The sequence below is a fragment of the Scardinius erythrophthalmus genome (genome assembly GCF_964197995.2).
Source record: "Scardinius erythrophthalmus genome assembly, chromosome: 13".
In the NCBI taxonomy this organism is placed as follows: Eukaryota; Metazoa; Chordata; class Actinopteri; order Cypriniformes; family Leuciscidae; genus Scardinius; species Scardinius erythrophthalmus.
In genome coordinates this window covers 7,482,552-7,509,783 of record NC_138233.1, presented here as the reverse complement: position 1 = coordinate 7,509,783, position 27,232 = coordinate 7,482,552, and the positions used below count along the sequence as shown (strand labels likewise).

The following is a 27,232-nucleotide window of genomic DNA, read 5'->3' as shown; positions in this document are numbered from 1 at the left end:
AGTCAGGAGAGTTAATAGATTAAACGTTGGTGGATTTGAACTTGAAAAATGGAGTGTACTGACATCTTTCCACGGTTAAAACAACATTCCTTCTGATGTTCATTTATGTTTATTTGATGCTTTAAATTAACTAGAAGGAAGAGCTGATCGGTTCACGAGCTGCTTTAACTGAGGCTCTACAGCGATCTGCCAGACACATTAAAGAGCCACAAAACGGGTATTTATTGTTTAAATTTCGTTAAAAAATGACCACGGGTCTTTGCGAACAGTCAATTGGGCTACTTTTAAGTTGTTGCCGTGGGTTGATTTCCACCCCAGTACGATTTTGGTGCTTCAAGACCCCCAAACAGCCCCTCCCCCCCAAATCAGTGGAGAGTTCGGCCACCCAATGGAGAAAATCGCATTGGGCTATTTTTGACCTTCTTTTGTTGCACAGACCTGTCAACGCTAGTGCCATTAAACCAAATGTGTTGTTATTCAAATACCTATCTATAAAACATGTCGACTTACTTGCTAACTTGCTCTCTGCTGTTTAACTATTTATTCGGCAAAACAGTAGTTGAACTGAAATGAAAACCTTTTAACACATAGAAATGCACATTGTCTGACATATTTCGAAATGCATAGTTTGCATTTGTGTTCATGTGTTTGCATGGAGAATGTGATTGAGAGGATGTAAAACATAGTTTGCTTGAGTGTCTGTGCCAATCTTAAACTCAGGTAGTGTTAATATGCTGTGATGGGGTGCTTATGTGGAGGTGATGCTAGTGTAAGCTCTTCTCGTTTGGCTCAGATAGACCTGCTGTGTCAACTTTTTCTTTCTTTTTTTGTTTTAATTAGCAGCTGGTTTTCCTCTGCAGGCTCCATTGGGACTCCATATGTTATGGAGTATAGATCCCATGTGTAAAGCACACGCTGCACCCCATCTTACAGTACCTTACAAAAATAGGTCCTATAGTTTCCACCAAACACCACAGTTACTACATGAACCTGTACTTACTACTGTAAAATAATAGTAAATTCATGAGGGGTTCGTTCTTCTTTTCTTCAGTAAGGTTTTTTTTTTTTTTTGTGGAAATTTTTATTCAGCAAGAATGCATTAAATTGATAAAAAGTGACAGTAAATACATTTACATTATACATTTACATAATACATTACAATTTTACAAAATATTTTTGTTTCAAATAAATGCTGTTCTTATGAACTTTCTATTCATAAAATTACCATTTTTGACATTGATAATAAGAAATGTTTCTTGAGCAGCAAATCAGCATATTAGAATGATTTCTGAAGGATCATGTGACTCTGAAGACTGGAGTAATGATGCAGAAAATTCAGCTTTGCATCAAATGAATAAATTACAATTTACAATAGATTCAAAGAGAAAATAATAATATTTTAAAATGTTCCTGTTTTTGGTGTTTTTTTGATCAAATAAATGCAGCCTTGGTTGACATATTATATAGTGAAACAGGATATTCAATAAGAAACTAACTGTAAATCTAAGACCTGGATGTGAGTTTGGGTGGATTGAAAGACCGTCGGCACCCAGTTTTGGTGGTCAAGCTCACTTCTTTTTCAAATCTTTTACTATTTGCTATTATTCCTTGAACATTTATTGTGTTAACCAGCATTAAATTACTGTGGTAACAATTTATTTTCAAATTTTTTTCAGATTTCTTTTTCTGAATTTTGTTAATGTTAGAAAACAAGATGTGGTTGTCCAAACAAAATGAATGTATCACAGTAAGACTTTATTATTTATTATTCAATAATAATCATGGAATGAAATTATTTAAAGGTATTTAAGGGAATAAATAAATAAAAGTGGTAAAATAAGTTCTAGGTCTAATTGTAGTTATGAAGTAATCAATCTAAACTATTTTATTCGTATGTCTAATATTTCGAAAATGCAAACGTTTCTTGTCTCTTCACATTCATTTATGAAATACATGAATCATGATCGCTTATTTTTAATTCAAAATTTCATAAAAAGTTGAGTAGTTTGCATCACTAGATAGTCTATTACTGTTAATGCTGAACATTTCTATCGTAAAACAGTTATCTATTACTTACATCTACTAACATCTTTCCACAAGCTCTCATTGCTTTGTGACACTGACAGTAAGACCCGCCTTCTTCGATTTGATTGGCCATCTCGATCATTTTGACATTGATGAGCACCGATTGACAGCTGAGGCAGAGCAGCCTAAAATTTACAACAACACACAGCTTTACTCATTCTACACTAAAATGATAAGATAAGACAAATAAAATGAGAAAATATGAATTCTATTATTTATAGCTCAGATAAGTAAAACAGGTAAAATTGGAAAAAGAAAGTGAGAGTACAAATATAGTGATGGATTTTGTAACACTAATGAATCAGGTGTGTGTATACTGTATGTGTGTGTATTTAAACTCACAGTCACAATGGCTCTTGAGTGAAATTGTGTGCTGCCGGTGCTATCGAGTAGTGAACTCTTATTTCCTCCACCCTGGAGAGGTGACAGGAGACACGGAGAGAGCAGAAAGCTGCTCAGCGGAGCGATGTACGTGTCAAAGGTCACCGTTTCACTCATTGTTCCTTTTAACTGCGGGACGGATGGAGCTGCAGTACCAGCGTCCACTGGAGAACGTTTTAGCTGCTGCTTTAATTGTTTAATTGTGTAATTATTCTGTCTATGTCTCTCTCCCATCTCTCTCTCTCTCTCTCTCTCTCTCTCTCTCTCTCTCTCTCTCTCTCTCTCACACACACACACACACTCTCTCTCTCTCTCTCTCTCTCTCTCTCTCTCTAGAGTGGTTACCATGGTGACAGCTGCGTGCTGCAGATATCACACTGATCTCACACACAGATAGAGGTGTTTCTGTCTTACACAAAAATGGAAATCTGCAGTCTCATAATAATAATAATAAACAGACCAAATGTGTCTTGCACTGTGTGCAAACACAAACTATGACAATGATTTTTATATATGATATGCTTGTGTGTGTGTGTGTGTGTGTGTGTGTGTGTGTGTGTGTGTGTGTGTGTGTGTGTGTGTGTGTGTGTGTGTGTGTGTGTGTGTGTGTGTGTGTGTGTGTGTGTGTGTGTGTGTGTGTGTGTGTGTGTGCGCTTGTGTGTGTGGTCAGGCAGGTCGGTGTTATGGTGTTTGATTTGAGTGCTTTGCTACAAATTGCTCGTGCTGAATAACTGCACTTGTTAAAGCAGATATGAGCGATCCGTTCGCTTCTGGAGGGCAAGAACCAAGTCGGGGGGAGGGGAGAGAAGTGTGTGAAAGATGGAGCGAGAGAGGACTTACGTGAGAATGAAAGAGTAAGTGTGTGTGGGTGTAAGGGAAAAGAGCAAGTCAGCTGACCTTGAGAGCGCAACCCTTGATGGAAGGCTGGAGGAGATCGGACGATCTGATTGGCTGGTGGTGTGTGTTCGGTTCCAGTAGGGCAAAGTTATCCTACTATCACATCACACGTCGCTTACACAACATGCAGCATCTTCTGTATGTGTTTAAACTGTATTATCACACAGCTGTCTATGCAAAGTTGGCTATATATTATCTCCAACTTTATCTGCACACACACAGTACACTCATGTATATTATACTGCACTCTAAAAAATGATGGGTTGTTTCAACCCATGTTTGGGTCAAATATGGACAAAACGAACCGTTGGGTTTAAATTTGAACTTAAAAATGTAAACCCTTGTTTGGGTTTGTCCATATTTGACCCAAACATGGGTTGAAACAAGTGTTTAGTGTATATATTAAATCTGTATAACAAAAACTGCTTCTTTTTTTCTTTTTTTTAAATGTAACTATAATTTCTTTGAGATTGTATTAGATTATGGTAATGGTTGGGGATAGTGTTACTGACAGACCTTGACAGGAATATTGTTCCAGGAACAACACATGTTGGCAAAATCATAGGAATTGCATATCCAATTCACTCATATGTATGGTGCACCATGCCCCAATTTAATATTCAAAATGTTATATTCCCACTTTCCAGCATTCCCCATGTGAGGAATGAACTGTGACAGGCTGGAAAATAAACCCTGTCATGGCGCTGCAGCTCTCACATGGAGTGGTTTATTTTCATATGTGCCTGCATGTCCCAGAGGCTGCCAAAAATAATTATTTTTCAGGCTAACTTACTTTAGTGTTGGTCCTTTTAAATGGCAAAATATTAGTGTTCCAGACAAAGTCATTCCAGAGCAATTTACGGTTGGATGTTCTGATCAGTAGTTAGTAAAGAGTGTTGTTGAACACAAGATGCTTACATGGAACAGGGTTTTTGTTGTAATCTGCATTAAATGAGACAAAAATGGCAAAAGTTTATCTGCAAACTAATCACCTAAAAAGAATTAGTTGTGCTTGATTGTAAGGGATTTTGTGCATGATAAAACCGAGTGAAAAAAAACCCTCACACACTTGCACTGAAGTAGAGGCCATAGAAACTTAAGTATGTTGTTTTGACTTGGACCACCTAGCAACGCTCTAGCAACCACCCAGAACACCCTAGCAACTGCATATCACCTCCCTGGCAACCACCCTGAATACCTTAGTGGCAAGTTTTGTATTATAACTCTCTTCTTAAAACCTAGTTGGATAGTGTACTTTTTACCTCTGCTATCATGAATGTGAATATCCAAATCACCATTAATGCACAGGCTTGATGTGCTTTCAGTTCCCACCTGACAGTGAGAGGGCACATGTAGTGCTCTCCCAAACACTGTAGGTGGAGAGATCAGCGGTTAAGAGTCATTTCGAGACTCTACAGTCAATGGGCATGTTCTGAATGGCACACTGCCATACTACTTGTTCTGTTTTTACAGTTTGCAACATGTACACTGTGTGACACACTCATTTTGCCAAAACGTGCAGTATACACTGTACAACCAGAACACACTGTGTGGAACAGGGCCGTGCACAGACATTTTAAGGGGCAGTGGCCTAAACCAAAAAAGGGGCACTACAAAGTGTGCCAACAACAGAAAATTTAGTTATTTGTATTAGATCTGATCGAGAGTACAATCATTTGATTAGACAAGCTGCTAATTCTAAGAACGAGATATGTTGTACACAGGGCTGGACTGGAGCAACAACAAAAAAAAAAAAATAGGCCCTGGCATTTTGGCCTAGACTGGCCCACTATATGATCATAAACACCACCCATCTTTGCACGCCCATAAATATATGCATACCAACTCCAATTCCTTAAAACCACTAATGCCATGTAATGAGTGAGTATATGAACGAGTGAGAGTTAACAGATGAAATAAGTAAAAATTTGACATTTATTAATACAGTGATGAAGCCTAAAACAAGCTATAATCTGCATTGGCATAGCAATACCAGTGTTTCTCACAGGATTTTTGGTAAAACTGTGGTGGGTGGACCTCGGTCCTTCTAGGGGGGTTTGGGGGCCATAAGAAAATTTTGTGCATTTTAATGTTAAATTCATCAATCTGGTGCACTTTGAGAGTTCAAAAATAAAAGCTCCAAACCATATTCTTTGTGCAAATTAAACAAAGAAAAATTCAAACCTCTTTTAGTTACAGTGGCCCTCATTTATCAAAAGTGCGTACACCAAATTTCCAGCGTACACCGGGCGTACACCCAAAACCACGGTGACTTTGAGATTTATCAATATGGACTTTGGCGTACGGCACGCTCAAATCCTACACCTGCTCAGGAGGTGGTGTACGCACGTTTTGAGTGCGGGAATGCGCAGAAAAACAATTCCTAACACCACAAAACGCACTGACAAACTAAAAGATATAATATATTATGACCCACTGTAAAAAAACAGCAACATAGTAATTATAAAATTAAGTGTTTATTTTTGTGCAACATGGACTTCAATGTTTAATTTGTGTGACTTTACCAAAGCATTTGAATTGTAGGCATATGTATTCCTTAAGTTGCGAGCCTGTGCGCTTTACCTGACGTTTTGTTTATACTTTCGCCTGGCTCCGCAGCGCGAGTCTCCGCAGACTGCGCGCGCACCTCCCCAAACGGACGAGGCGTTTATACTCGACGCGCTCGCCGTTGTACTATTCTTTGAAACGATGGTTAGGCCAGGGTTAGGCCCGGCAGGTATGCACGGATTGGGTTTAGTAATGAAAGGCTTTCAATGACCAAAAAAATAATTCAGACTGACAAAACAATAAAAATGCCATTCTTCTTCTTTTAAATAATAATAATAATACAAATAATAATAACGACATTCTTCTTCTAAATAACAATAAGCGTCATTAATAATAAAAATCTAGAAATCAATTTTGTTTCTTTCCACTTCCCTGGTTTCGCTTTCTCTTTCTCAAAGAAGTTTCTCTTTAATTTGCCGTCTTCCGTGTGTCCATGGCGTAAAATGAGGGCGTGGGGGGAGCGGAGACTTGAATATATAGGGGCGTGTTATTCTAATGACGATCGATTTCAGCCGCGGCATTTATCAAGGGCAGGTATTGCGTACACCAGAATTTCAAAGGTACGCACAGCTTCATAAATCAGGCGATGAGAGGAGTGTAAGCATAATCTTACGCCAATATATACGCCCGTTTCTACGCAAGATTGATAAATGAGGGCCAGTGTCTATTTACATTACACCTACTACATAATAATAGTTATAATATTAATCCAATGACAGTAATAGCCATATTTTGTAAAACAAATGCACTAAAACAATAAAGGAAACTTTCATAATTAGTTTTGTACTAATTTCTACTTGAAAGAGATATAAGCACATAATCTTTTATTTTGACAGAAACTGCATCGAGCTTTTATTTTGGCGGAAAACATGGTTTACAAACGCCTCTCATTCAATTTCTAGTGAATTGCGGTAATCGTCAACTATGCAGATGTGGAAATAATCTGTAACTGGGTTATGGGTTCCTACACTCATCACATAGCCTAGGTGTTTTGAAAGTAGTTCTGCTTACCGCAGGCTCTACACGTTCTCATCTCTCTCCTGATCCTCCTCACTATCATCATCTGCCAAAGGAGCTGATGAAGGGCAGAAAACATACACTACCGTTCAAAAGTTTGGGGTCAGTAAGATTTTTAATGTTTTTAAAAGAAGTATCTTCTGCTCACCAAGGCTGCATTTATTTGATTAAAAATGCAAACAAAAACAGTAATATTCTGAAATATTATTACAGTTTATAACAGCTGTTTTCTATGTGAATATACAGTAAAGTGTAATTTATTCCTGTAATCAAAGCTGAATGTTCAGCATCATTACTCCAGTCTTCAGTGTCACATGATCCTTCAGAAATCACTCTAATATGAGGATCTGATGCTCAAGAAACATTTATGATTATTATCAGTGTTGAAAACAGTTATTTACATTTTTATTTCAGGATTCTTTGATGAATAGAAAGTTCAAAAGAACAGAATTTATCTGAAATCTAAAGCTTTTGTAACATTAAACACTACCCTTCAAAAGTTTGGGGTCAGTAAGAATTTTAATTTTATTTTTAGGGAAAGAAATAAAATAAATCAATACTTTTATTCATCAAGGATGAGTTAAACTGATCAAAAGTTACAGTAAAGACATGTATAATGTTAGAAAATATTCTATTTTAAATAAATGCTGTTCTTTTGAACTTTCTATTCATCAAAGAATTTTGAAAAATTGATAATAATAATGTTTCTGAGCATCAAATCATCATATTAGAATGATTTCTGAAGGATCATGTGACACTGAAGACTGGAGTAATGATGCTGAAAATTCGGCTTTGATTACAGGAATAAATTACAATTTAAAATATATTAAAATAGAAAACAGTCATTTTAAATTGTCATAATATTTAACAATATTACTGTTTGTTTTTTATCAAATAAATGCAGCCTTGGTGAGCAGAAGATACTTCTTTTAAAAACATAAAAAAATCTTACTGACCCCAAACTTTTGAACGGTAGTGTATTTTGACACATTTTACAGTGTCTGCTTTAAGGGCCTGTTTCTATTTTTTCACGCTGTTTTTCTGCACATTACTTGCATTTCTTCTCTATTTTGACAGATACACACTGACACTGCTGCACGCTCGCTCACTCGTTTAAAGTTGTGATTGGCCCAGCCCAGTGTCAATCAAGAAAAGAACCAATGGACCGCTGATCTTCGTGTTTCATGGACTGGTCAGTCAGAAGAAGAAAAAAAAACCTAACGCTGACTTTTTCTGACCAATGCATTACATCGGCACAAACCCAGCACCGGCCGCAAATTAAGCAAAACAAAACAAAACGAATGAGCTGCCGATGTACAAATTTTTATAGGCCGTTAAAAAGAAAAAATAATAATAATACAAATAATATACGAGTATGAGATGTATCGGCCCAAAAAGCACGTCGGCCCACCGGGAAAGTGCGCGGTATGCCCGATGGCCAGTCCAGCCCTGGTTGTAGGCTACAAGTTGTTAGCACTAGTACAAAGAGCCAGAAGCCAGAAGACCAAGAGCAAAACATTACCGACATAAATAAAAAAATAAAAATAAAAAAAGACCAATTTCGCAGATTCAACCACTGTCTTGCATAGCCTACCTGTTAATGCGACAGCTTTCGTGAACTGTCGTATACTGTGAGTGATGCTGCGGAGCGAGCGGGAAAACCTGGAGCGCATTAGCGGAATCAGCGGCATGCTTTGAGCGGAGCGGTGGGGGTGGGGAAGAGGGGCACCTCAGTCGATGAGGGCAGAGGGGCAGTGGCTCTAGCCACCGGGCCACCCCCCTGTGCACGGCCCTGGTGTGGAATATTGTATCCTACAATGCAATGCTCTCAGCTAGAATTTACACTCGAGGGTGTCGTGATGACTAAACTAATACTAAGTGATAATGGCCAACATTTTCAAATATCCCTGTCATGACTCAGTATTTGATGCATGCAGCTTCACCAAAAATATATACAGTATATATATATATATATATATATATATATATATATATATATATGTGTGTACTCAGTATATGATCACAGTATGTATTTGTGAAACTGTATACATCGATATATATCGACACACACACACACACACACACACACACACACACACACACACACACACACACACACACACACGATGTGAACACATTTTGATGTCATGTGATAAGAAAGCTATGAAACAAAATGTGTGTTTGTAATATTTTATCATTATTAATACCATACATATATTTAATATATATACTGTACATATATATTTTTATATATTAAATTAGCAATATACAATATATGGGTATTTGATCAACTTTGGGTAAAACAGTATGAATTTATAAGGCATAGTATATATTTTAGGGGATGCAACCGGTCACAATTTATTTCCTTTTCTATCTTTTTAATTACTATTTGGCAATGTGGCGTTACAAACACTACCAGACAGTTCAAAAATGTGATAAATAGTACATTTCTTATTTTTTTACTCTTGTATGTGATATTATGTAAGCATGAGCAATGATTTTCTTTTTCCAGTATGTTCTCTCTATTTGGTGGAATTTTCTTAAGCCAACTTATTAGGCCAGCCTCTCTCTCTCTCTCTCTCTCTCTCTCTCTCTCTCTCTCTCTCTCTCTCTCTCTCTCTCTCTCTCTCTCTCTCTCTCTCTCTCTCTCTCTCTCTCTCTCTCTCTGACACATAATAGCAGTCTGTGGTTTCTCGAGTCTTAATGCTGTCTGTTTCTCTTTCTCTGTGGGCTTCCTCTGCTGTCCTATCCAATCTGTCTAAGGACGTGTGTATTGTATATGCAGTTATCATTACCTTTGGTTTTAAAGTGATCTCTCTGCTGGTGTGAATCAGAATCTGTTTGCGATTCTTGGACATCTTAACCATGTCATCTGTTTCATAAAGTCATGCAAAACAGTCATCAGTGGTTTAGACATAGAAACATTTTAATTGTGCATGCTTAGCTGAATAAATTCAACTTCCACTACAGTTTAACTCTTTCTTGCAAGATTTGTCATCTAGTGCTTTTCCCCCTTTTAAACAGATAGCTACAGATTCTCTCTGACACAAACAGATGGAAAAGTGAGGGAGGGAGAGAGAGAGAGAGAGAGAGATGCCCTCTTTTGGCTGTCAGTATCATTGTGCACATTCATTCTGGTCTGTTGTCTGTCTGACAGTCTGTCTCTCTCTCTCTCTCTCTCTCTCTCTCACTCACACACAAGTGTCACAGAGAGCTGGACCCCAAGTCACACACTGCACCCAAGTCACGTATGGCCATGTGTCGAGCTTATGTGTGTGAGGAACTGAGTTTCTGGTGGGACAAAATTTGTCAGAGAAGTGAACTACTGCAAATAATTTATATAAATGCAAAAAAAAGAGAAGATTTAACTGTATATAAAACAATATATAAGTCTGTGCTGTCTTTATTAAGATAAATTGTTATTAAAATGAATACCTTATTAAGATAAATGCTTGTGTATTTAAAGGCACGTTTAAAGGGACAGTTCAAAGCCATTGACATTGACTATTACAAAAGGTTTCTATTTCAAATAAATGCTGTTTTTCAACATAATAATAATAAATGTTTCTTAAAGAGCACTAAAACAGCATATTAGAATGATTTCTGAAGGATCATGTGACGCTGAAGACTGGAGTAATGATGCTGAAAATTCAGCTTTGATCATAGGAATACATTACATTGCAAAATATATTAAATAGAAAACCGATATTTTAAATTGTAATATATTTCACAATAGAGGATATAGAAACTTGGAGGTTTGTGTTCAACTAGTAGGAGACCATCTAACAAGCACCCATTGTCTTAAAATGTAAAAATAAAATTTCTGTAATAAAATTTCTGTTGCTTGTTCTCGTTTTCTCTTTATTTTCTCTCTGTAGCCACTGTCATTCTTTCATAAATGCAGTGGACAGAAAGGCTGTGTTGTAGGCTTGACCCTAAACTTACACACACACACACACACACACACACACACACCACACACACACACACACACACACACACACACACACACACACACTCACACTCACACACACTCTTTCTCTCTCTCTCTCTCTCTCTCTCTCTCTCTCTCTCTCTCTCTCTCTCTCTCTCTCTCTCTCTCTCTCACACACACACACACACACACACACACACACACACACACACACACCAGATATTAGCTCTTTACTGCTGCTCTTTCAGGCGTGTCTCAGACAAGCTTTCATGTTACTCTTATCAAGCTCACTATTCATCCTTTTTTTCTGTTTCCTCTGAGAGAATGAGTGTGTATGTCAATTAAGTGTGTGTGTGTGTGTGTGTGTGTGTGTGTGTGTGTGTGTGTGTGTGTGTGTGTGTGTGTGTGTGTGTGTGTGTGTGTGTGTGTGTGTGTGTGTGTGTGTGTGTGTGTGTGTGTGTGTGTGTGTGTGTGTGTGTGTGTGTGTGTGCACGCTTGCATGCACACTTGGGTGAGTTTCACTTCATCCAAAGTATTAGTGTCAGTATGGCCCAGGTCTTTTCTTCCTAGATTGAAGGAGGGAGAGAGAAAGAGGGTCTCAGGAGACAGAAGCTATTCCGGTTATAGAAAGAGTGAAAATCTAAACAACTCACTATATCGCATATGTAGAAACAAAGATCGCACTTGGCCACTACCATCACTGTGTTTCTCAAATCTTGGAAGAGGAAAAACAGTGGGGCTGCTCAAAAATGTTTAGTGTATTGCTGGTTTTCACAGCAGAAGTGAGTTATGTTTAGATGTGTACCGGTCCAGGTAGCAGTTCTGCTGATGTGCAAAGTTGGTAGCCTAGAAAAACCCAGACAAACTTCCAGCAAATTTAGATTTGCTCTGCAAGTAGTCTGGCAAAGAGCCCATTCAAGACGATTTCTAATCCGTCCAAATCGCGGCACCAGTCAGAAACGTTGAGGTGGGCTTTACACGATGACGATCGCTCTGATTGGTTTTAGGTCTATCCAATTGCGCCCAGAGGCATTTGAGCGACGTCCGTTGGTGAAGCGCAGCAGCTTTTAAATGCATTATTATATTCAAATTGCAAACACATGAGGACAGTCTCCATGAAAGACCCACTGGCAGATGAACGTGCTACTACATTTCTCTCCGAAACGGTAGGAAATTAAATTAGATTTAATAGAGGATTTTAACTGTGACAAGATGATTGACAGGGCAGTTTACGTGACAGGACGCACGCGACAGATCCGTCCGATAAAGATGACGAAGTAGTATGTCCCAAAGCTTGCCTACTTTTTTGCTACACATTCAAAAGTAAATACCTTTTCTTCACAAAAAGAGTACATACTTTTATGGCGTAGTGTAACTTAGGACGCAGCATATGGTTTTAGGTCTATCCAATTGCGCCCAGAGGCATTTGAGCGACGTCCGTTGGTGACGCCCCTTTGGAAATGAGTTATTAATGAAGCTTTGCCAGACCATAACTCAGTTACTACTGAGAATGGTCTGGTTTTAACCAGGCTACAAAGTTGGCACTTCCATGAGTGTCTTGTTTCTTTTGTATCGCATATTAAATAAACTGTTATCTAAATAAAGTTAACCGAAGAGCATAGGTTTAACTCATCAAATGAATCCCTTTAAAAGGATGATTTTGGCCTGTCCCACCTCAGAGATCTTGACCTTCTCGACTATGTAGCTTTATTTAAGCAAAATGTGCAAACTTGTTAGTTACACCTGGCAAAGTATTTTTTTTTAAACATGTCATTTAAAGGCACACTATGCAAGATTTGTACCTTAATATAACAGCTTTGAAGTCATATTGATGGTAAATTAACTTGTAGTAGGGCGAATGCAGGTTTGAGTGGTGGCGCTCTGCAAATCTTTACGACTAAATTGCTTTACGGCACGACGTCACATACATCAACAACAGATGAAGCAGTCTCTATGGAAGACACTAGCACACATTTCAGACGTGAATCAGGGCAGAGTCTACGCAGAAAGCGCGGTCGGAAGAGTCAAGGAAATAAAAAAACGAGAAACTGCGTGAGTGTGTTTACGACAGTAACGTTAAACACAAGTTCTCCACAGCGACTCTAGGGCATTATACCACCCTTTTAAAGCACCGTTGCTAAATGTTAAAGCTAAATAGACTCTCCAGTCGAGTTAGTCAACTACTCCCATCCTTATAGTTTGGATCTTTTGTGGAAGAAAGAGAGAGAGATAGGCAATGAGGGACTAATGTAAATTGATAGCTAAATTGCAGATACTCAGGGTCGTAATGAGGACTGCAGAGGAGATGAGATCACAGATGTGTCTCTGCAAGGTCGTTTAAGGGTTACAGAGGATAGGGCACTTTTTTAACAGATGTACATGAGTGACCTCTGCACACTCCAGGTTAACACAGCACCGCTCACCTGTCTGTCCTGACCGCGGTATGATCTGCCAGATGAACGCACTGGAAACTATGTGAGGATTTATACAACTCTTTTAAGTTTGTAAATACAGTTAACATAGCTTTACATAGTGGCTTGTTTTATGTGGTTTTTAGGGGCCGTTAACACAATATTGTGTTGTTTTTTTTCTTTACTAACTAAAAATGGAAAACTTTTTTATGCGTTTTGGCCATTACACGACAATGGCGTATCAGGAAAACGTCCTGAAAACTCAAACTTTTGAAAACTGGTTTCATAGTGCAAGTTTTTGTCAAGTCTTCTTTAAACTACAAAAAGAGGAATTTGTGGTGACTATCAGTCTATTGGCATGTAGTGTTTCTTTACAAAGTGACATCGCCAACTACTGGCCTGGCAGCAGAAAACAGCGTTTTAGTCATTTTCGAGGATCCGTATGAACGAGAATTGTTTTGACAACGTTATCCTTTTTTTTTTTTTTTTGTCATTAACTCTAGATGAAACCCAAATAAAGGAATGCTTTAGGTTAGAAACAAATTTAGCTCTATTGGCAACATCTGAGGCTGTCAATTACTACAGATTACACATTTTTCTTTGTTTTTACAAACTGAGTTATAAGTCAATCTATCAGTTTGTAAAAACAAAGGAAAATGGATTCTGCAGTAATGCAGCTAATGCAAGTCTAAGGGTTAAATACAGCAGAGAGATTAAAAATAGAAATGTGATGAAAAATTAGCCTCTAAAGTTGTAAATTGTCTTTTTAAAGTGAGACTACTGTTCTTGGCGGATTAACTTATGTAAATCCAATGTAGGGAGTTTTGATCCATTAAAAAGTACTTTACAGTTAAATGTTTTTGAAAGAAGTAGCTTATGCTCACCAAGGCTGCTTTTAATATTGTGAAATATTATTATAATTGTATACAAATTTTATTGTAATATATTCTGAAATTTAATTTATTCCTGTGATGTCAAAGGTGAATTTTCAGCATTTACTCGAGTCTGCAGTGTCACGTGATCTTTCAAAAATCATTCTAATATGCTGATTTGATGTTTAAGAAACATTTCTTATTATTATTATCAATGCTGAAAACAGTTATGCTGCTTCATATTTTTGTGGAAACCGTGACATTTGTTTTTTTCAGGATTCTTTGATGAATATAAAGTTCAAAAGAGCAGCATTTATTTGAAATAGGAATCTTTTGAAACATTCTAAAATGTCTTTGTGGTCATTTTGATCAATTTCATATATCCTTACTAAATAAAAGTATTAATTTCTTTCAACGAAAAAAATCCGAGTGATGTAATATCCTTTTTAAAAAAATCCTTTTTTTTTTTTGCTGTAAATGTGTCCCATTTGATTCCATTGCTTAGTTTTTCCTTTGTATTTCATTTCCATTGTATTCAACCCAAAAAATCGTTTAGCCAAATAAAGCTGGTATGAACTTGTTTGTTTATATTCCTTTCAGCAAGTTTGAACCACTGTAACTATGCACCAACAATGCCTAGCTGGTTAAGGTTATTAACCAGGACTCTACATTTACCAGCTTAGATCTTGAACCGGTGAGCTATACCACTCTAATTCACTTAGTATTTTGTGTTATTTTGTTTAGACTCTGATCCAGATTCATCTATGGCTGGTTTTATCTCCTACTCTCCCACGAGGCCCAGATATACTTAATGGAGCCTCTAATTATCTCTTCTCATCCATGTTCCCATGTCTACACAACATACGCTCTCTCCCCAGCTTGGATCTTTTGTTTCTTTCTGTTTGTCTCTCTGTACTCTGTCCTCTCTTGTGAGCTCGTAACTTGTTTCTCTTCTTTCCAAAAATTTCCCAACACTCCCCACCTATCAGTAGGTGTATCCCAGCTGAGTGTGATGAGGGGTGGGACTGTCCTACACAGTTATAGTGTGGAAACACACACACACACACACACACACACACACACACACACGTCCTGTCTTCATAGCTTACTCTTCATAATCCCGTCTCAGCATGAGGGAGATAAGCTACCGCAGCTGCAGGAGGATGAGAGAGAAAGAGCAGCAAAGGAGAAAGAGTGACAGGAGAAGGAAAGATGGACCACGGGAGGGGAAAAAGAGGGGTGAGATGTCGTGTGCACTGCAAAAAAATCATTTTATTAATCAGTTGTGCTGTTTTGATTTACCTTAAACATATCTAATCATGCAAAGTAATCTAATATTTAAAGCTAAAGTACTTTAAGCATATATTTCATTAGATTTATGCGCAAGATAAGACAAAAGTGCCAGTGGGGTAAGACAAATACACTTAATTCAAGATTGATTCTCTGAAAGTCTTACGCAGGTTTGCTTCTCGGGGACATTTCCCGGGTAAAAAAAGTTTCGATATTTTTACTGGAAAACACTGAAATGCTGATTGAGAAAATGATTTTTTTGTAGTGTGCAAGTGCTGCGATTAAGCTGTGGAGAATGAGCGGCGTGTGTTTGTGTGTGTGTGAAGGAAAGAGTAATGGCGTGGGATATCTGAGCTCTGGCGTAAAGCTGAACTGAAAACTGCAAGCCGTCTAAAGCATGTTAAATTTGACCTTGTTTCCAGAGAACTGTGGAAACTTTCTATCACAAGCTCTGCGTTCGCTGAGCCGTTTTGCACTATAAGATAGGTTTGTTCCCATGCAGGGAAAAGTTACATCCCAGAGAGATTTTTATTGCATTAATGGAGTTCTGTTTTATTTACACTACAAGATTTTTGATAGAAGTCTCTTCTGCTCAACAAGGCTGCAGTTATTTGATCAAAAACGCAGTAAAAACAGTAATATTGTGAAATATTATTACAATATAAAATAATTTTTTCTATGTTAATATATTTTCAAATGTAGTTCATTCCTGTGATCAAAGCTGAATTGTCAGCATCATTACTCCAGACTTCATTGTCACATGATCCTTCAGAAATCATTCTAATATGATTTGATGCTCAAGAAACATTTATGATTATTATCAATGTTGAAAACAGTTGTGCTGCCTCATATTTCTGTGGAAATCATGATGCGTTGTTTCAAGATTCTTTAATGAATACTAATAAAAAGTTTAAAAACAGCATTTTCTCTTTTGATTAATGCTTGATTAATTAAAAGTATACTTTTTTTTTTTTTTTTTTTTTTACGTTTGAACGGCAGTGAAATTTATCAACTTTGTCTGATATTTCTCTAAACTACCATAGGTTAAAAAGGTTCAAATGATATGATCATTGATATTTACGAGACAATATACAGTTAGATGATTATTGAAGCAAAATAAAAACAATAAGAGAAGTAAAAACAAGGGCATCAAATCTAAATAGAAATGATTGTATTAGCTCACTTGTAGAAACCGGAAAAGGAAACAGAACAGAATAAGACTTCAATTATACATTGTCATTATTCAGAAATATTTTACTAATGAGAATCAAGTTTCTATAGAGCAATGTCATAAAGAGAGTATAGAGCTATAAAAAGAAAGAATGTGATAAGAAATGCTTGAGTTCATATTGAGATCTTTGACTTTGCTATCTTTTGGCAAATTTGAGCTAATTTGAAAAGCTTCTTGATATCTCTTCTGGAACTCTAGATGAGACAAGCGACTAATGTCTTCTGTCAGGAGAAAATCTGAGAGCCGTCTCTGAGAAACTGTAAAGCAATATGAGAGATCTCATTTGTGATTATTCATGTGTTTTGTTTTCTGACATTTTCTGGAAAGCGCAATTGTTCATGCAGACATTAAGATCTTTCTTCCGATTATGGCGAGGGTCGTGCGTCCTAACGGACGGGGCTTTTTTTTCTTATTGCAACATGAGCATTTGGCTCATCCACCCATCCAAAACTATTTTATAATTATCTTTTTTTTTTTTTTTTTTGCCAGATCCATAAATATTTCTCTAGCCATAAACTGTTTTTTAAAAAAGTTTATGTATTTTTCTTCCTTCGACAAAGGATTTATTTATCTGTAACTGTTGGCTTTCTATCGAGCGTCCCAGTGGATAGTGCTGTGTTTTATATCACATTTTGTTTCTTATTGCAACATCAGTTTTCTTTTCAGATTCAGATTTCTTCCTCCACTGCTGGACAAGTTTAACAGTCGCTGCTTCGTCCCCATGGGTTTGTTTTTAATAAAAATCTGAAGTGTCTTTTCTGGTATCTTTCCAGCTGAGTCTTCTGGAAGAGAGATGCGGTTATGTGATGGTTAACAGTGACAGTCGGTTAGTTGTCGGTTCTTATACTCTTATACTGTAAGTTTATTATACTCACTAAGGCTGCAAAAATACAGAAAAAAACAGTAATATTGAGAAATATTATTACAATTTCAAATAACTATTGTAATGTGATTTATTCCTGTGATCAAAGCTGAATTTTCCAGTCTTCAGTGTCACATGATCCTTCAGAAATCATTCTAATAAAAAAAAACATCTCTTATTATTATCAATGTTGAAAACAGTTGTGCATCTTAAGATTTCTGTGGAAACTGTGATACATGTTTGATGAATAGAAAGTGTGTGAAGGCTTTGTGTAATATAACAGATGCTCCTCCATGCAAGTGTTAATGAGTGTTAATGTTGTTCTGTGCCGTGTCATATGAGCGTCTGGGCTTCATTCAGCTTATTTTCACAGTGTTCTGCTTTATAATATGTGTGTGATGGTGTGTGTGCGTGCTCCGTTGGACAGATGTACATTTTAACCTTGAAGGAGAAAGAGAGAGGGGTGGTCGGTGATAAAACTCCATCAGAAAATGCTGATTTGAGCAAAAGCATTCATGCACAACTGCAACAGCTTTACATTCACACACACACACACACACACACGCACATACACACACTGATGTCTTGGTGATGTTAGACTCTTACATTAGCCTTGTGTCAGGCATTTTTCTAAAGCTATTATTTCATTAAAAGTATATATTTTTGTTCCTACGACAAAGGATTGGTTTGCTGTAACTTTGAGTTCCCTAGCCAATCTTTGATTTTCAACTAAAGTAAAAGCTGAGATGCATAAAAAATAGGATGTATTTTTTTTTTTAAAGAATTGGTGGAACTATACGGTTATCCGGACCACACCTATTTGGGTAGGGTGGGTAGGGTTAGGGTTAGGGTTAGATTAACCGTATAGTGCATTTACGTGTGGTCACGTGTGGTCCGGATAACCGTATAGTGCCGAATTGGTCATTGAAAATTTCATTTTGATTGATAATAATAATCTTTTCTTTAGTTGGCTGTTGCGATCTTTGTGATTCACTGACATTTGTTACATCAAATAAAACAATTGCATTGCATTTAGAAAAAAACACTACTTATATTTAGCATAGATGCATTAAATCAATCAAAAGCTAATAAATGACAATAAAAACATTTAAAATGTTTTTATTCATCTTTCTATTCATCAAAGGATCCTGATAGAATGGATCCCAGTTTCCGCAAAAAATAGGGCAGCACAACAATTTTTCCTGAGCAAGGATCATGTGACACTGAAGACTGGAGTAATGATGCTGAAAATGTCAAATTTGAATTTTAAAATGTAATAATCTTTCATAATATTACTGTTTTTGAATAAATAAATGCAGACTTGTTCAGCATAAGAGACTTCTTAAAAAAGAAAACTTGTGCTTGATCAGTGTGTTTCAGATTATTAAACTTTAACGTCTGGATCCCCCAATTTTGATTATAAGTTCACATGCTTGATAAGTTAAAGTTTTGAAAGGGAGAGACAGCTCTTTTCCCTTAATATTTGCAGAAAGAGGTCTGATCTTGTTGTAGACAGACAGTCAGTTTCATCTCTTAGGCCTTGTTTCTGTGGAAGAAGGAAGAGAGAGCGGAACGAGGGACGGAAATACTATTTCTAATAAAAGACTTCCAGAACTATCAAAGCGAGTAGAAAGAGTGTTGGGCCGAGAGAGGAAAAGACAATCTTTCATGTGAGCTGTCACCGTTATCAGTGTGTGCGCTCGTGCCTTTGTGTTTATACTTGGATTTACTGATCAAGCAGAAATCAACTCCATGATGAACATGAAACGCCTCTTATTCTTTCTTCTTTTGGACATTTGTCCCCAATACTTCCACTTTGGGTTGCTGATAGTTTAGTGGTTTATAGGAAAGAAACTCCTGATATACAGTGTCTGTCGTCTGGGATTGATGGGTAGTGCACATGCTCTGGTAAGTTTGAGTCTGGTTGGGGTCTTTTCCAGTCACATGTACACTGTCATTTAAATGGAAAAGAGAAAATAACTATATCCTTTTCTCAGATATTCTAACAAAGTCAAGCATTTTTCTTACTTAATGCCATGTACTTATTGTGGCTTATTGGGATACTCAAACTAAATATTTTTGTGTTATTTTAGTATTTTTTATATATTATTGTAGTATTTATTAATACATTGAATTAGCTATTTTTCTGTTTAGTTAAATTTGAATGATTTTGTTGTCCTTTTGTAATTTTTGTTAGGTTTTTTTTCAAGATTTCTTTAATTTATATATATTTCATTTTTATTTTTAGTAATTTTAGTACTTCAACTTAAACTTGGCTATACGTTAGTTGACAAGGAAGTATTTGTGATTTTTAAGTTTTATAGTTTAAGCTTTTAATCTAATACTTATTTTGTTTCAGCTTTATTTCAGTTAATTTTAATAGTTTTAGTTTTAAAGTTGGCATGAAACAGAAGTTGTGTTCCTCTTTTCTTCCCTATTGTGACGTATATCCAAGTGAAACGGCTTCTGGAACTGAAAAAATCTGGAAACTTGGAGAATTGATTGGACTGTGGTTTGCTATTGGTGGATCTCCTGTGAGTGACAGGTTGCCCCGCCCTCACGCCAGTAAACGTGACATGTCACTGCGAGAGGAAGTTATTTTGATTAAAGGCACATGAATTCTAAAAAAATAATGATGTGCACTGAAGTAGTGGTAGATTCCTGGTTAATGATTAGTTGCCGAGGCAGCAGATTGGCTGTTATTGATGAGTGAAGCTGATTGGATGGACTCAGAATGAGGTTTTTCACTGTGCTGTCTGTGAGCAGGAGTATAGGGCTTCTGTTAACAGAGCAATCAGACCCGAGTCTCTCTTGGACATGTAAAGGTTTCCTCTTGTACTCCAGAGTCCACGCGAGTGGAATTACAACGTTCAGGCATGTGATAAGAAGTCAAACATGCTTGTGTGTGCTTCTATACATGTGCATTAACTGTACAAGGACTATATGTGTTTTAGTCAAGAGGTGTTTGTGTGAATTTAAGATTTGGAGTGTATGTGTATGCGGAAGCGTGTGTATGTATGTGAGTGTGTGTCAGAAGCATCTGGAGACAAGAAGGTGTGATTTCACTGGATGTGACAGAATGAAGTATTGCTCTGAAAAGAGAGAGAGAAGGAGAAAACCACAGATGGAGCCACGCTCAGTTAAACAGTGAACGGTCGGCTATTCCATGTTGTTTTCAGTCCAAAACTGTAACTTAAGTCCTTTATTTCATGAGGATTCTATTTACAATATTTCACCTCAAAATCTAAGGAAATAAATGACTAAATATTTAACATTAAAAATGTAAACCTAATATTAGGACCATTTAGATTATTGTGTATTATGCATTACCATAATGCATCCAGCATTTTCCCTGTTTGTTTGTTTGAATTTTTTTGTTCTCAGTGATAATTCTCATATATGAATATACGCAAGTATATATAAAATATACAGTATGTAGTATATATTGTATTACAGGTATTTGTCTTGAAATAATATATATATATATATATATATATATATATATATATATATAATATGTGCGATTTTAATAATATATTTTTTTAAGATACAAAGATACATCAAATATTATATATTATTTAATGTTATATATCACATACATATTGTACATCTTTAAATAATATAAAACATAATTATATATTGTAATGTTATATTTGATATTAAATATATATCTTTAAATTATAAATAACATATACTAAACTATTAAACACATTTCAATTAAAAATATAATAAACATATGCAGTATTATAATACACCACAATAAAAATATTGTTATTAATGAGTCTTATAAGAATTACTTTTGAGAATAATAAGAATTACAATAAAAGAAAATGTAAAAAAAAAGAAACTCTGTGGCAGCATTATTATTATTTTGTGTGTGTGTGTGTGTGTGTAAACTGTGATTATTATTTGCTGCACTAAATGTACTGTATTTTTATAACTGCTCATAGTTATAACATGGCTCACAATATTGAGCTTGTTTCTCATTTCTAGATGGATTACTTTACCGTGGTAAACTGCTGGAAGATGAGCCCCATTAATCTCTCGCACTCTTTCGTTTCTCACTTTCCTTCTTCCCACTCTTCTATTTGCTTCTCTCCATCCTCCCGTATGCGGTCTGTCTCTCAACACGTTTCTCTGCATTTTTAGCCGTCATGCCTTCTTTCTCTCTTTCTTCCCTCCATCTGTCCCTCCTCTTTCCTCTCTCCCTTCTCTTTTCTTTCTCCAGTAATATCTCTTTCTCCTCCCCATGTCACCTCAGTCAATCTGACCTCCACCCCAAGGAAAGCTTTATTGCACATAGTTTGCTCCTTGCTGAAGTTCTCAGTTATGTTTAATGTAAGCTTTTGTCTCATATGTTTCTCATAAATTCCTTAGGATAATGAGGTTTTTAATGACATTAGATATATTTAAATCAGCATAAATCAAAGCAGAAGCATCTCATTGCTGTCTACAAGAAACAACTGAGATATTAAGGGGGAAAAAAAGTGTGCTTTTTTTGTCCTATGGGGAAACCTGCTTTTCTTTTTTTTCCCACTCACTCTCTCTGTCTGTTTTTTCCATCTGTAGCGTCAGCTCCAAAGGTGAAGCCCATGGATTCTCAGTGGCTCCTGGAAGGTAAAAAGTTGACACTCAAGTGTGAAGCCGTGGGCAACCCGAGCCCCTCCTTTAACTGGTACAAAGATGGCAGCCAGCTTCGCAAGAGGAAAGACGTCAAAATCAAATCCAATAAGTAAGACTCATCAAACACGCACAGATGCACAAGCAAACACACTACTCATACGTTGGCAGAACTATTCTTGGCATCAGAGGTATTAAAAATACATCTCCCATCAACTCGAGCAGAAGATTGTCCCAGTTTGTAAATAGACTCAGAGATTTTCAGAAGGGAGAGAGATGCAGACAGGAGCAGTTCACTCAAAATGAAAACTCTTTCATCATTTACTCGCTCTTATGTTGTTCCAAACCTGTATGATTTTGTTTCTTTATGAAATTATGATGAATATTCACACTGCCCTTTTTCATATAATGAAAGCATAGTGACAAAATGCTGCCGAGCTCTAAATTAGTCCATGTAACTTGCGCGCTATAATCCAAATCTCCTGCAATCATATAATAGCTTTGTGTGAGAAATAGACAGAAATGTATCCCTCCTTATTTGCACTTTCGCATATTGTCGGCACATTGCAGTCGGGTATTAAAGGTGCAGTGATTTCTTAGAATCATTGATGAACACAAACACCCAAACAAACACCCCTCGCTTCATTGCTCTGCCCCCAAAATTCACAAACACACAATGCAAGAGTGGATGCCTCTCTATCATAGCAGAAGCAAAGCAAATTAAAGCAAAGATGATGAACGAACAAATTAACATACAGTACACAAGAGTAAATACTGAGCAGAAATAACACAACCTCGGCATCCGTTTCCAGGCCGTCCCACTTAAGTGCTGAAAAGCTTTTATAATATTAACGCGGGTACTATAAAGCTCTGGGCTGATCATACCTTTCTTTTTCCAGTGATATTCCTCTGACTTTTTCTCTTTTGTAATGTCTCTCAGCCATGTCTCTTTCTACAGTCTTTCTTCAAATCTCCCTCTTGCTCACTCTCTCTCCTTCCCCATCATGAGTGGACACGCCCCCTACTGCTGATTAGCTCACTCTCTCTCTCCTCTCCCATCATGAGTGGACACGCCCCCTACTGCTGATTGGCTCACTCTCTCTCTCCTCTCCCATCATGAGTGGACAAGCCCCCTACTGCTGATTGGCTCACTCTCTCTCTCCTCTCCCATCATGAGTGGACACGCCCCCTACTGCTGATTGGCTCACTCTCTCTCTCCTTCCCCATCATGAGTGGACACGCCCCCTACTGCTGATTAGCTCACTCTCTCTCTCCTCCCCCATCATGAGTGGACACACCCCCTACTGCTGATTAGCTCACTCTCTCCTCCCCCATCATGAGTGAACACACCCCCTACTGCTGATTAGCTCACTCTCTCCTCCCCCATCATGAGTGGACACACCCCCTACTGCTGATTAGCTCACTCTCTTCTCCCCCATCATGAGTGGACACGCCCCCTACTGCTGATTGGCTCTCTCTCTCTCTCCTCCCCATCATAAGTGGACACACCCCCTACTGCTGATTGGCTCTCTCTCTCTCTCTCCTCCGCCATCATGAGTGGACACGCCCCCTACTGCTGATTAGCTCTCTCTCTCTCCTCCCCCATCATGAGTGGACACACCCCCTACTGCTGATTAGCTCACTCTCTTATCCCCCATCATGAGTGGACACGCCCCCTACTGCTGATTAGCTCTCTCTCTCCTCCCCCATCATGAGTGGACACACCCCCTACTGCTGATTAGCTCACTCTCTTCTCCCCCATCATGAGTGGACACGCCCTCTACTGCTGATTGGCTCTCTCTCTCTCTCCTCCCCCATCATGAGTGGACACGCCCCCTACTGCTGATTAGCTCACTCTCTTCTCCCCCATCATGAGTGGAGACGGCCTCTACTGCTGATTGGCTCTCTCTCCTCCCCCATCATGAGTGGACACACCCCCTACTGCTGATTGGCTCACACTCTCTCTCCTCCCCCATCATGAGTGGGCACGCCCCCTACTGCTGATTGGCTCACTCTCTCCTCCGCCATCATGAGTGGACACGCCACTACCCTACTGGTGATTGGCTAAAAGTGTGTTGTGCTGCTCGGTTGGATCCATTTTCAATAACGTTTCTCAAAAATCGCTTACTGCACCTTTAAACCCACTCGAACCCACAACGTTTGGTTCTCGTTTATTTTACTTTTGTTTTAGTCGTTGTTTTTGTCATTTGAAGAAAATATCCTTTAAATTTTGTCAATATTCCATCATACCATTTCATCAATAATCCATTTTGACCTAAATGCCTAATTTTAGTGGATGAGAGTAGTATAAAATTACAGAATAGTTTTATTATGTTTTAGATGTGTTTTAGTGCGTTAGTATTCAAGCAAAATGCTAATATTACCATTATGTGTCCGACGTTGTAGAGAGTGATACATAAAATGCATTATCTTTCTGATGCGTCATCAACTTATTGAAGAGCCTGTATAATTCACTCTTCCACTTCTTCATCTGAACCAGTTTCTGGTTCAAACATATACTGCTAATTTAAACCAGTATTTCCACTTGCCATTGTGCAATGTTTACTACAGTAAAGTTGAACGAGTGAATCAGGTATTCTGAGCTGGTGTGCGTGAGTGGAGGCAGGGCTTTTCTTTTTTTTTTCACAGGAAAATTTAAGGGATAAAATTAGGGGAACTTTAAATATTACACTGTAAAAACTAAAACTTGCCAGTGGACTGGTCTTCAGTAAACAGTAAGCCCCGCCTTCTTTGATCTGATTGGCCATCATTTTGACATTGACGTGCACTGTTAGACCGCTGAGGCAGGCCAGCCTAAAAATAAATAGGCTGTAAAGAAAGTAACTTTTTAAACTTTGTCTTCCTAACACAACAAATAGCTGTGCATAATGGAGGGCAAAAAAATACGTACTGACCCCAAAGTTTAGTTTACTCATCTATCCACATAATTGTGTGCAGGTGTAGGTTGTAATATTAGGTTTATGTTGAATAAAGAAAGTCATACAGGTTCGGAATGACATGATGTTGAGTAAATGATGGCAGAGTTTTAATTTTTGGGTCAGAATGAGTGACAGATTCTTCTCTGCTGAATTTCAGCAGCACCAGGTTTTGATCTACCATCTCAAGGAGGCTCCATCTGGTAATTGTGGGTAATTTCCCTTCCTTGCTTTCCTCTCGCGATGGGACCGTGGGATGCCTGCGTTTCAGAGGGGAGAGTGTGTGGGCCCAAACACGCAATGTTTCCCTCATAGGCGTCTGTAGGTGGAGAATGGAATAAAAGAAAAAAACATATGCCTAAGTTTATATACACTTGGGGTCTAGATAAACTATTCTTCAGTGAGAATTGCATAATCATGCAAATGCCTTAATATATGGGAAAGCGGCGTTTTGTAAAATTGGATAAGGGATAAAACATTTTTTTGCTGAGCTGTGCATGTTGCTGTAACATTGCATCAATGTCATTTAGCTATTCGTAACACAAATCAATAGTGTACGAGTAGCTGTACGTATATTCAGTCCGGATGTCAGCGTCAGTCCGCATGTAGCCGTTCAAAATCCTGGGACCACAGGGCGGGAAACATACGGGAGAATTCAGGGCATTCCGTAACACGTCGGTCCTCCTCTGTTCTCTGACAAAAAGTGCTGAGGTGCACGTTTCCACAGAAAGCAGATCACTCTAACAGGATTGCCTGTTCACTGGCCCCTTGTGTAATTTTGAAAATGTGTGTGTGCTGAAGCTGCAGATCCACAGTCACAGAGACATGCGCTTGCATCCATACACACACTCACTCCAATGAACTGTGAGTGAAAGAGCTGACAGCGTGGACAGGGATGGTTTAATAATGATGGAGGTAAAGTAAGGACAGAAGATGATACACGCAGCTGCCATTTTCTGTGCGTTCTGCTCCAGATTGTGATCCTTCAAGAGCTTTACTCCTCTAATGAGCCATCCACATGCTGACCTGAGGAGAAGGGCTGAGAGACAATACGAGGATCACAGTGACACCACTAGAGACCCCACGCACGATGTGATGAAGCCAAGCGGGACAGATTCCTGGACCGACATCCTTTGTTGGTCCTGGAACAACATTCCTATCAAAAAGTCAGGCCTGAACCTGATCCTAGCCTGAATTTTGCATCCAAAGTCAGGTGTGGGATATTCCTGTATCTCTGAGTTCCAACCATAAAAGCTTTATTGCTTAATTGTGATGTTCCTTATTTGAAAGTTGCTTTGGGTAAAATCATCTGCTAAATGGATGAATATGAATGTACGCTACACTAAAGTACACTACATGTATACATAAAGGTTTCAAAAGGGGTTTTCACAGTGTTACAGTATCGTTTTTGGTTTCCCAAAGAACCTTTCAGTCAACAGTTCCTAAAATAACCATTTTTTTCTTCGTATCAAAAACATTTTAGTAATCTAAACAACCTTCTGTGCAATGGAAAGATTCAATGGATGTTAAAGGTTGTTCGTGGAAATTAAGTTGCCATTAAAGAACATTTATGTTTATGAGTGTCCCGTTCAAAAGTTCAGTTTAGGGCCGCTAAGATTCTTTTTTAAAATTATGTCTCTTATGCTCACAAAGGCTGCGTTTATTTGACAAAAAATACAGTGAACATTTATTTTGAAGAAAATATCCTTTAAATTTAGTCAATATTTCATCATGACATTTCATAATAATCCATTTTAGCCAAAATGTCTAGTTGATGAGAAAGTATAAAGTTACAGAATTGTATTATGCTTTCGATGTGTTTTAGTACGTTTTTAAGAAAAGAGCACATTCACAACATGATTGACACATTTTGTGAAATATTATTGCAATTTAAAATAACTTTCTATTTAAATACATGTTAAAATGTAATTTATTCCTGTAATGCAAAGCTGAATTTGCAGCATCAGTACTCCTTCAGTGTCACATGATCCTTCAGAAATAATTATAATATGCTGATTTGATGCTCAAGAAAAAAATCTTATTATCAGTGTTAATAATTTTTTTTGCTGCATAATATATTTGTGGAAACTACAATACTTTTTTTTCAAGATTCTTTTATAAATCTTTA

At 37.6% G+C, this 27,232-nt stretch overlaps 1 protein-coding gene across 2 annotated transcripts in view; it reads left to right on the top strand.

Annotated features, from left to right (window-relative positions):
• The window catches only part of nrg2b (neuregulin 2b), a gene marked incomplete at its 5' end in the record, with an annotated part of 75,270 nt that overhangs the window by 11,386 nt on the left and 36,652 nt on the right, over window positions 1-27,232 (top strand). Inside the window, 2 exons of one of the 2 annotated variants that reach the window (XM_081382715.1) lie at window positions 15,296-15,404; window positions 22,118-22,280. In XM_081382715.1, coding sequence (XP_081238841.1) covers window positions 15,296-15,404; window positions 22,118-22,280 — 272 coding nt within the window. Of the gene's footprint in view, window positions 1-15,295; window positions 15,405-22,117; window positions 22,281-27,232 lie in introns of those variants that run through there. The other variant, XM_081382716.1, reaches the window with a different exon arrangement.